The sequence below is a fragment of the Saimiri boliviensis genome, chromosome 8, assembly GCF_048565385.1.
Source record: "Saimiri boliviensis isolate mSaiBol1 chromosome 8, mSaiBol1.pri, whole genome shotgun sequence".
In the NCBI taxonomy this organism is placed as follows: Eukaryota; Metazoa; Chordata; class Mammalia; order Primates; family Cebidae; genus Saimiri; species Saimiri boliviensis.
Window position 1 is genome coordinate 9,483,089 of NC_133456.1, and position 10,056 is coordinate 9,493,144.

The following is a 10,056-nucleotide window of genomic DNA, read 5'->3' on the forward strand; positions in this document are numbered from 1 at the left end:
ACACACACACACCACATACACACACGCCACACACACGCCACACACCACACACATACACACACACCACACACACACACCACACACACACCCCACATACACACCACACACACACCACATACACACATACCACACACATACACACACACCACACACACACACCACACACCACACACATACACACACCACACACCACATACACACACGCCACACACACACACCACACACACACCACACACACACACCAAACACCACACACACACCACACACACACCACACACACATACCACACACACCACATACACACGCCACACACACGCCACACCACACACATACACACACACCACACACACAAACATCACACACATACCACATACACACCACACACACCCCATACACACCACACACACCGCACACATACACACCACACCCCCACATCACACACATACCACATACACACCACACACATACCACATACACACCACACACACACCACACACACCCCATACACACCACACACACCACACACACACCACACACCCCATACACACCACACACACACACACACGCCACACACACACATGCCACACACACACATCACATACACACACCACACACATACCACACACACCACACACACACGCCACACCACACACATACCATCACACACCACACACACACCACACACACACACACACACACACACACACACACACACAGGGGACATAGCCACCAGGCCCTCAGCCCCTGCCCCCAGCTCTCCTATCCTGCTTTTGCCTGGAACTTTGTACCATGCTTTTGGAGCATGCCAATACTCATGCTCCCAAAAGCAAGGACCGAGGCAGGAACAGGCTACGTGCAGAGGCTGCCAGAGGAGCACCAGGTCACAGGATCATGCGAGGATCACTGTAACCCGAGATTGTGACCCTGGTCAGCAGGAACTCCACGCCAGCACAGAAGGAAAGGAAGCAGCATCCCAGTAGGGTGCAAACTCCCCTTTTCCCTAAACCTCCCTGCTCCCCAGAGCCCGCTTACCATGTTCACCTCCCTCCCAAATCCCCAGCCTGCCCCGTGTGAGCCAGGTCCCCAGGTCATGAACCATCTGCAAGCTAGGCTGTCCAGAGCCCAGGTGGGGAAGGGAAACTCTTCCCAGGGGAAAGAGTTGAGGGACGAGGGGAGGGCTAGGGTGGAAGAAGGGCCTGCAAGAGCAGCCCCAGGCCCCGTTGTTCTCTATGGCTTTTTATTCCTATGTGATTCTACTGCTCATTCATATAGGGATTGGAGCCGTGGCGCACGGCGGGGACAGCCAGCGGAGGGCTCTGACACTGAGCAAGGGAGCCCGAAGGGAGGCAGGACAGTGGCACCTCCCTCTCTCAACCCAGGCTGCTGGCCAGGCCAAGGCAGCCATTCCTCTACTCCCACTTGCCTCTTCGCACGCCAGTGGTCACGGGAAAGGGTGCGGGCCACTGGACCTTGTCACTACCTGGACCCCATCCCAGCGCTGAGACCCCCCACTAAAGGGTTGACTGACATCAGAGTCTGGATTGGTCCCCAGAGGAGTGGCTGAAGGAACTGGGGATGTTCGGCCTAGGACAAGGGCTGTCACAAGGAATGAGCACTGGGCAGCGGAACAAACTTCAACTCAACCAGAAGTGCAGTCTGTAGCTAAGGGCTGTCCAAAGGCAGAAGGGACGTCCATCCAACGAGGCCAGACTGAGGCCGGAGAGGCCATAGTAATGGTGCCACTGCGGAGTCATGGTTGGGTGGGTGGCCAGTCACCCAGACTGCAGTCCTTAGGCCTGTCCTCCCCAGGGTCTCTGCTCACACACACCAAAGCTGTCAGGAGCCAGGCTCAACCCTCACATGCTCCAGAGAGACAGGCACAGGCTCCCGTGATGTGAGGCAAGTCCTGTATAACTCAGCCCAGCAGAGGGGTGTTAAGAGTTCTGCCAGGCTCTGGCACTGTGGCTGCAGCCATACTAGGCTCCCCTTCCAGCAGCTCCTCTGTGAGGCCTCACTCTGAGGAAGGCACACTGAGAACCCATGGCATAGTCCTATTTATTTCAGAAATTTTCGCTTCACAGAAAAAAACAGGGTGAGGGGTTCAACAGAAAGGCTGTCTAGGGAGAAGCATGGGAACAGTGAACTAGATGAGGTGCTTGTCCTCATCCTCAGGGGTACCTGCTGCCATCCAGAGAGTAGGGATAGAGGGGAGCCCCCATCTGCCAGTCTGGCTGGAGGGGAATGGACATAGAGCAGAGGCCCTGAGTGAGAGGTGACAGCCAACCAAGCAGCCAAGGCCAAGGAGGGGCCCTAAAGCCTAGTGAGGCCCTGAGGAGCAACCTTGGTCTGCCATCTGACCTTGCCCTTGGAGGCCTCCTCTGAACTCCCAGAATGTAACCTATGCCATCACCGAGGCCTCAGGAACAAGAGGTGGGTGTCCATGACATTGGTACCTGTCATCCCTGTGTGCAGCAGGTGCACCCCGCCCTGGAGACGGCAGAAGAAGGTATGTGAGTCATTGTGGGCTAGGAAGGTGGCCATGTCCAGGCCCTCAGCTGCAGCCTGGCTGGCAAGCTCAGGTGTGACCCAGGCCCCAGCAGCCTCTGTGGGTCCATCCTGCCCATCAGTGCCACCACTTAGAAACAGCACATCTATAGGTCCCAGTGGCCACCTTCTGAACTCTGCTGCAACACGCAGGGCCAGTTCCTGGTTCCGGCCACCCTTGCCTGAGCCCTGCAGCTGCACTGTGGGCTCGCCACCCGCCAGCAGGCAGACTGGGCCCCTTCCCTGAGCCATGGTCTCCAGAGCCTCCTCCAGCTGCAGGTCTGGGATCTGAAGCTCAGCTGCCAGCTCACGGAGCTGTGCATCTTCCTCTACAGAAGCCCCAGCCATGGATGGGGTGAAGCGGCTTCTAGCCACATGGGCCAGCAGCCCGTAGAACTGGGCCACACTTTTCACATCACCCTGCATGGCTGCACTAAGCACCACAGCCTGGTAGCCCAGTGCCTCGGCCTGCCGCTGGGCCTCAGCCAGTGCCAGCACATTAGAGCCAATGATCACATTCAGGACATGGCCACAGGTGTGTGGCCCATGGGGGTCAGAGTCGGCCCGAGATAGCACAGTCTTCACGGAACGTGGCAGGGCTGCACGGAGGCCATAGCGGTTGAGGATATGCAGGCAATCTTGCACACTGTGGGAACTGGCCACAGTGGGGCCACTGGCGATCACCTCCACAGGGTCCCCCACCACGTCGGACAGGATGAGGCTCACCACCTGGGGAAGGGCCACCAGGCAAGGATCAGGCCTATTTCCTCCTATCCCTAGAGCCCATAAGGATAAATTGCTCCTTGGGTATCCACACAACCTCCCCCAACTCAGTGCATTTCCTTATCCATGGTTATCCCCTCTCACGTGAGCTTGCAGAACACCTGGTTATTCAGGCACCTCCTCCCCATCTCTGGCACCCCTCCCATGATGTCACCCAGCCAGCCCCATGGTCTTTCACACCATGGCCCTGCCAATTTGTATGATGTTCTAGGCTTCCACGTCCCTGTCACATGTGGACCTAGCTCTACCAACCCAGGGCTGCCCGGGGAAGAAGTGACTCAAACCTGGGCAGGGTAGGCGGCTTGAGCCAGCCCCCCACCCTTGAGCTGGGACAGGGTCTTCCGAATGGTATTCAACTCCTGGATGGTGGCTCCACGGGCCGCCAGCAGTTTGGTGAGTGTCTGTTTCTCTTCCAGTGTGACAGGTGGGATGGGGGCAGGCAGCAGGGCTGATCCCCCACCTGCAGAGATAATGAGGGATGAGGCAGAGGGGCTATCCCAACCCAAGGAACCAAGCAAGCTGTGGTGACAAGCCCACATTAGGGAAGGGGGGGCTGGAAAGGTGGGGTTAGGGTGCCCCCGTGTGGACATGCAATATGTGCACAGTCACTACATCCTGGCCACCTGAGGTTGTCCGCTGCCTTGGGGTACCCCAGGTCTCAGTAGACACTGGAAGAACTATTCCTGAAGAGACTGGAACAGGAAGCAAGGCAGGGGGGACACAATGGAAGATCAAGGAGAGGACTCCATGAGGTCTGAGGGCCTAGCCCCAGGTGACATTAGTACAGACAGCAGCAACAGCAGTGACATTTTCCAAGGACTCTATGGATGTATCAGGTCCTGGATTAGGTGCTCCCCATGCACCCTCTCACCGTCACCTGAAAAGTCAGCTCAGGGGGAGGACTCCACAGCTCAGGGGAGGCCAGATGACTGGCCCAAGGCAACCCACGAGTCACTATCCAGGCTCCTCACCGCCTCCCTTGCTCCTAACTTCACCCTGGGACCCTGGGGGCTCAGACCTGATCTCTCAAAGACCTGATATTTGGTGCACTCCCCACCAACTGTCTTGGGTACCACACCTGAGATCAGTACGAGCAGCAGGTCATCAGCTGTGAGTCCCTCGGCCAGCTGCCGGATGGCCAATGCAGCTCTCAGTGCATCACGGTCCGGGAGGTTGTCCTCTGCACCCTCAAATACCTGGACACGGCTATGTGGCTTCAGTAGCATCTCCCTGGGGAGGGAGAGGTCAGAGCGCAAGAGACGGGGTGGGCTCCTTTCCTCCCACCTGATCTTTCAATTGTACAAATGGCGGTGGGGGTGGTGGTGGCATGGGGCATGGCTCATCCTGGCGCCAGGCCAGACCCAGGAGAAAAGGGAAGAGGGTGGGGAGGGGAGGCCCTGATCCAGCCTGGGTCTGGGCCCAGGTTTCCCTCCAGACAGACACCGGGAAACAGCCCCCGACGGCTCCTTACTGCTTGCCGGCACGCTCCATGGCAGCACGGATCCCCTTGGGAATGCTGATCACGCCCTGCACGAGATGCTGGCCCAGTAGTTCCTCAGCTGCAGCTGCCATGCCCAGCACAGCCTTGCCAAAGCCCACCAGGTACAGGTTTTGCTTCAGCTGAAAGTTCCGGTCCCGCACCTTCAGCTGTCTGCCACCAGGATCCAAGGACAGTGTCCGGTGCAGCATGGGGCCCGGCAGCACTGCACCCACAGCACTCTCAAACAGCTGCCGCGCCTGCTCTGCTAAGGCCATGCTGCTGGCCAGCCGGGCCACTGGGCCCCCCCACAGGAATGGATGCAAGGGGGCTCGGGCCAAGCGGGGCAGAACCTGCAGGGCTGCAGCCATGCCCCACTGCTCTCAGCACTGCCTGGCACCCATGGCTGCCTAGTGGGAAAAAGCACAACTGAGGCCCTTGCAAGGTAAAGGACAGGAGGTCCCCCACAGCTACCCCTCTCAGGGCTCAGGGCCAGTGGACTCCACAGCTGCTGCTACAAGAAGGAGCCATCTGATAGTCCCAGGAGACTTCTTGAAGCCCACAGCTGCAGGATCTCACTCCAGTCCTTGGAGACCAGCCCTGCCACTCAGCCATGTCCTTCTCTTCTGCAGACCACACGCCGGCTCTCTGGATACCCTGCCTCAAGTCCAAAGTTCCTCTTAGCTGGGCCCTCCTCCTAGGCCATCCCTTTGGCTGGGAGTTAATCATTGACAGAGGGAGTAATTTCTACCAGTGGGATCCCATCCCACCCCTTTTCCACCCCCTGCATTTCTGAGCTCTTACCCAGGGGCAACGCCCCTTTCTGGCACTCTTTCCTTGCCTCTTTACCACCTCTGCTGCCAGGAGGCTGTTGATTGTCCCACCAGCTGACCCTGAGCCCATTGACCTCCAGCCTATTCTATTTTATTATCTTATGAGACTGGGATTAGGAGCCTGGGAAGTCAGGGGCTATAGGAGGCTAAAAGAGGCTAAAAGTTTATCAGATTAAGCCCACAGCACATCCTTAGGGCATACAATCTGAGGAATCCCAGTATTCTGGACCAGTTTAGCAAGAAGTTCAGGTTTAAATCAGGATTTGGAACAAAGTCTGGCTCATGGTGGAACCTTAGGAAAGTCCCCAGGCACCATGTGAGGCCATGTGCCATGAAGCCTAATTGCAGGACAGAAAAGGATGCCCTTCTACCCACATAGCTGGCCAGACCCAACCCTGCCAAGAACACCCCTTCTGGTTCCAAGACAACAAAAACAAGTCCTAGGTCACACCACCCACAGTGGTGAGAGCCCAGGGGCTGAAGTAGGCAAAGGCCAAGCTCCCAAAGCTGAGCCCAAAAAGCTGTTTTCCCCACTGGGCAGAGTAAAAGCTAAAGAAGCCTTGGGCTGAAGGTCAGGAACCTGTAGAGAGGTGTAGGGACAACAAAGACCCAAAGAGCTCATCTGTACCACAGATGTACTATTGTACCTACTTTAATAAATGCCTACCATAAATGCTGCAAGCTGACTTCATCAGCAAGTAAGGACTGAGCAGGGTAAGGAGGCTTGGGAATTGAGGTTGCAGCTCTACTACCGGTTTTCTGAGTGCCTGGGACACCTCCATTTCTCTCATTGGCCTCATCAGCAAAATGAGACATGAGGTGAGATAACACTAAGCTCTCCCCTTGACACTCTCAGGTTCTCTGATACTGTCCACTCTAACAGAGACGATCTCAAACACCAGTTTACCCCACACCCAAAGAAGGTGGTTACTTCTAGACTCTGGCCATTCTGCCTGCCTAGTTCTCAGCTCTCCCATAGGAGAAGACAGCTGTGCCGGACTTCTGTTGTGAAAGGGAACACAGAGGGCATGGTCATGGGAATTCTGAAAATGGGTCCAGTTTTTGCCAGGGGGACCCGTGAGGCTTGCCCATTAGGCTTGGGGTTAAAAGCATCCTAGCAACTAAGACAGATGGTCCCTATAGCTTTATATCTATTTCCCAGATGGACAAGAGCCTGAAAGATCCCAGCCTTGCCACTGAATATGAGCACAGGACAGGGGGACGCTCAATGCTAAGGCTGCCAGAGAAAATACAGGATGTACGGTTAAATCTGAATTTCAGATAAACAAGTAATTTTTTTTTGAGACGAAGTCTCCCTCTGTTACCAGGCTGGAGCATGGTGGTGCGATCTCAGCTCACTGCAACCTCTGCCTCGCAGTAAACAATTTTTTAAAAAACGTTTTAAAGACTTAAAAAAAATTTTTTTTTTTTTAAGATATGGGGTTTCACCATCTTGGTCAGGTTGGTCTTGAACTCCTGACCTCGTGATCCACACGCCTCGGCCTCCCAAAGTGCTGGGATTACAGGCGTGAGCCACCGTGCCTAGCCAACAAGTAACTTTTAAAAAAAATATGTCGCCGGACGCGGTGGCTCAAGCCTGTAATCCCAGCACTTTGGGAGGCCGAGGCGGGTGGATCACGAGGTCAGGAGATCGAGACCATCCTGATCAACATGGTGAAACCCCGTCTTAACTAAAAATACAAAAAATTAGCTGGGCATGGTGGCACGTGCCTGTAATCCCAGCTACTCAGGAGGCTGAGGCAGGAGAATTGCCTGAACCCAGGAGGCGGAGGTTGCAGTGAGCCGAGATCTCGCCATTGCACTTCAGCCTGGGTAACAAGAGCGAAACTCCGTCTCAAAAAAAATAAAATAAAAAATATGTCGCACACAATGTTTAGGACTTAATGACAATTGTTCGTCGCTTATCTTAATTCAAATTTAGAGTTTGAGACCAGCCTGACCAACACGGTGAAACCCCGTCTGTACTAAAAACACAAAAATTAGCCGGGTGTGGTGGTGGGAGCCTGTAATCCCAACTACTCGGGAGGCTGAAGCACTATAAACGAGAATTGTTTGAACCGGGGAGGCGGAGGTTGCAATGAGCCGAGATCGCGCCACTGCACTCCAGCCTGGGTAACTCTGTCTCAAAATTTAAAAAACATTTAACTAGCTGCTATGCGTTTTTATTTGCAAAGTCCCCCAATTCTACCCAAAACATGGTCGCTCCAAAACTCCAGGAGGCTCCAGAGCAAAACAAGGAAATAATACTACCGGCTTTGACTCCACCCTGCCATCAAAGAGGGCTGACGCCATTTCCGGTTTGCCCTAGCCAGTGGGGGGCAGAAGTGACGTCATCCCTGGGTCCGGCTTCCGCGAGGGTAATGGCTGTCCAGCAATGCCTGGTGATGCGAGAAAGAAGGGCCTGCTGCCACCGGGAGCCGTCGTCGCCCGGCCCCGGGATTAATTCTGAAGGCCATGTGAGCCCTGGCGGCGCAGACTTACCACCCAACAGCTCCGGGCCGCAGCGCCTGGCCCCGGAAGCCGGAAGCCGGAAGTAGTCGCGGTACGCGGAGCGGAAACCGGAAGTGTGGGTGGGTGGAGTGGGGCTGGCGGGTGCAAGCTCTTGCTGAAGCCTGTGTTTGGGAATGGAGAATTTAGGGTGTTGGCTCCTCGCTGGCCACCAATTGACCTGGAAGGAGTCACCTTCAGGCCTCACTTTCTTCAGCTCTCCATTAAGCATAATGATCCCCGCCTCACCGATTGCAGTTTTTTGTTTTTTTGAGGCGGAGTTTCGCTCTTGTTACCCAGGCTGGAGTGCAATGGTGCGATCTCGGCTCACCGCAACCTCCGCCTTCTGGGTTCAGGCAATTCTCCTGCCTCAGCCTCCTGAGTAGCTGGGATTACAGGCACGTGCCACCATGCCCAGCTAATTTTTTGTATTTTTAGTAGAGACGGGTTTTCACCATGTTGGCCTGGATGGTCTCGATCTCTTGACCTCGTGATCCACCCGCCTCGGCCTCCCAAAGTGCTGGGATTACAGGCTTGAGCCACCGCGCCCGGCAGTTTGGTTTTTTTTTAGACGGGATCTCACTGTCGCCCAGGCTGGAGTGCAGTGGCACGGTCTCGGCTTACTGCAACCTCAGCCTCCTGGATTCAAGCGATTCTCATGCCTCAGCCTCCCAGATTACAGGCATGCGCCACTACGACCGGCTAATTTTTGTGCAATTTAGTAGAGACGGGCTTTCGCCTTGTTGGCCAGGCTGATCCCGAACGCCAAACCTCAAGCGATCCCCCCACCTCAGCCTCCCAAAGTGCTGAGATTATAGATTTGAGCCACCGCGCCCGGCCTCTCCCTTCCTTTATTCTTTACGACCAGTCAGCAGATGCACTCTGAGCTCCTATTAGGTGTCAGGCACTGGGCTGAGCAAACGAACTGAGAGTCACTACTTCCCCACAACTCACCGCTTCTGGAGCCAAATTAAGTCATTCCCGCTTCTCTTCATGGCTTTTAATTCCCCAACTTACTAGTGTTCTTCCCTCTCTCACCATGGGCCACCAAATACAGCTCTGGCTTAGCAAGAGTTGCTGTTCCGTGATCCTCAAGCACATAAGCTGCATGTAAACGCGAATGACTCTGGTCCTTCCTCGGTGTTCCTGCTCTCTTCCTGGGCCAACCTGGAGCTGGCTTGATGCCTTCCCACATTCATTAGACGAGTCCTGATCAGGCTCCAAAAACACAGACCAGTTCACTGTTTTTTACTGATGTTTTCTTAGGGAGATAGAGGGGAGAGTTGCGTCACAAATCACACACTTGATTTTCTAAAAATTTTATTAAAATCTGTTTTTCGGCAGGGCGCAGTGTTTCACGCCTATAATCCCAACACTTGGGGAGGCCAAGGTGGATGGATCGCTTGAGCCTAGGAGTCAGAGACCAGCCTGGCAACATGGCGAAACTCTTATCTCTACAAAAAGAAAAAAAAATTAGCCGGGCATGGTGGCATGCTCCTGTAGTCCCATCTACTAGGGAGGCTGAGGTAGGAAGATCACCTGAGCTTGGGAGGTAGGTGCTACAGTGAACTTGATTGTGCCACTGCACTCCAGCCTGGGCCCCTGTCTCAAAAAAAAAAAAAAAAAAAAAAAGGCAACAAACACACTTCTTTCTTTCTTTCTTTCTTTTTTTTTTTGAGGTGGAGTCTTGCTCTGTCACCCAGGCTGTAGTGCAGTGGCACAATCTCAGCTCACTACAACCTCCACCTCCCAAGTTCAAGAGATTCTCATGCCTCAGCCTCCCGAGTAGCTGGGACTAAAAGTGCCTGCCACCATGCCCAACTAATTTTTGTTTGTTTGTTTTTGAGACAGAGTCTTGCTCTGTTGCCCAGGCTAGAGTGCAGTAGCGTAATCTCGGCTCACTGCAACCTC

The 10,056-nt window shown here is 54.7% G+C and overlaps 1 protein-coding gene across 2 annotated transcripts; it reads right to left on the reverse strand.

The window, feature by feature from the left end:
* Positions 1-2,035: 2,035 nt before the first annotated feature.
* Positions 2,036-8,243, reverse strand: GLYCTK (glycerate kinase). Of its 2 annotated transcripts, XM_039477631.2 has the most exons (6): positions 8,140-8,243; positions 7,909-8,036; positions 4,799-5,214; positions 4,406-4,557; positions 3,612-3,787; positions 2,036-3,273 (listed from the first exon to the last, which is right to left on the reverse strand). In XM_039477631.2, the coding sequence occupies exons 3-6, from the start codon at positions 5,173-5,175 to the stop codon at positions 2,407-2,409; spliced, it is 1,572 nt and encodes a 523-aa protein (XP_039333565.1). In that variant the 5' UTR covers positions 5,176-5,214; positions 7,909-8,036; positions 8,140-8,243; the 3' UTR covers positions 2,036-2,406. The 2 variants fall into 2 exon arrangements, with proteins under 2 accessions (XP_039333565.1, XP_010345362.1); XM_010347060.3 differs by lacking the exons at positions 3,612-3,787; positions 7,909-8,036; positions 8,140-8,243 and having other exon boundaries at positions 3,004-3,273; positions 4,799-7,175.
* Between the last annotated feature and the right edge of the window lie 1,813 nt (positions 8,244-10,056).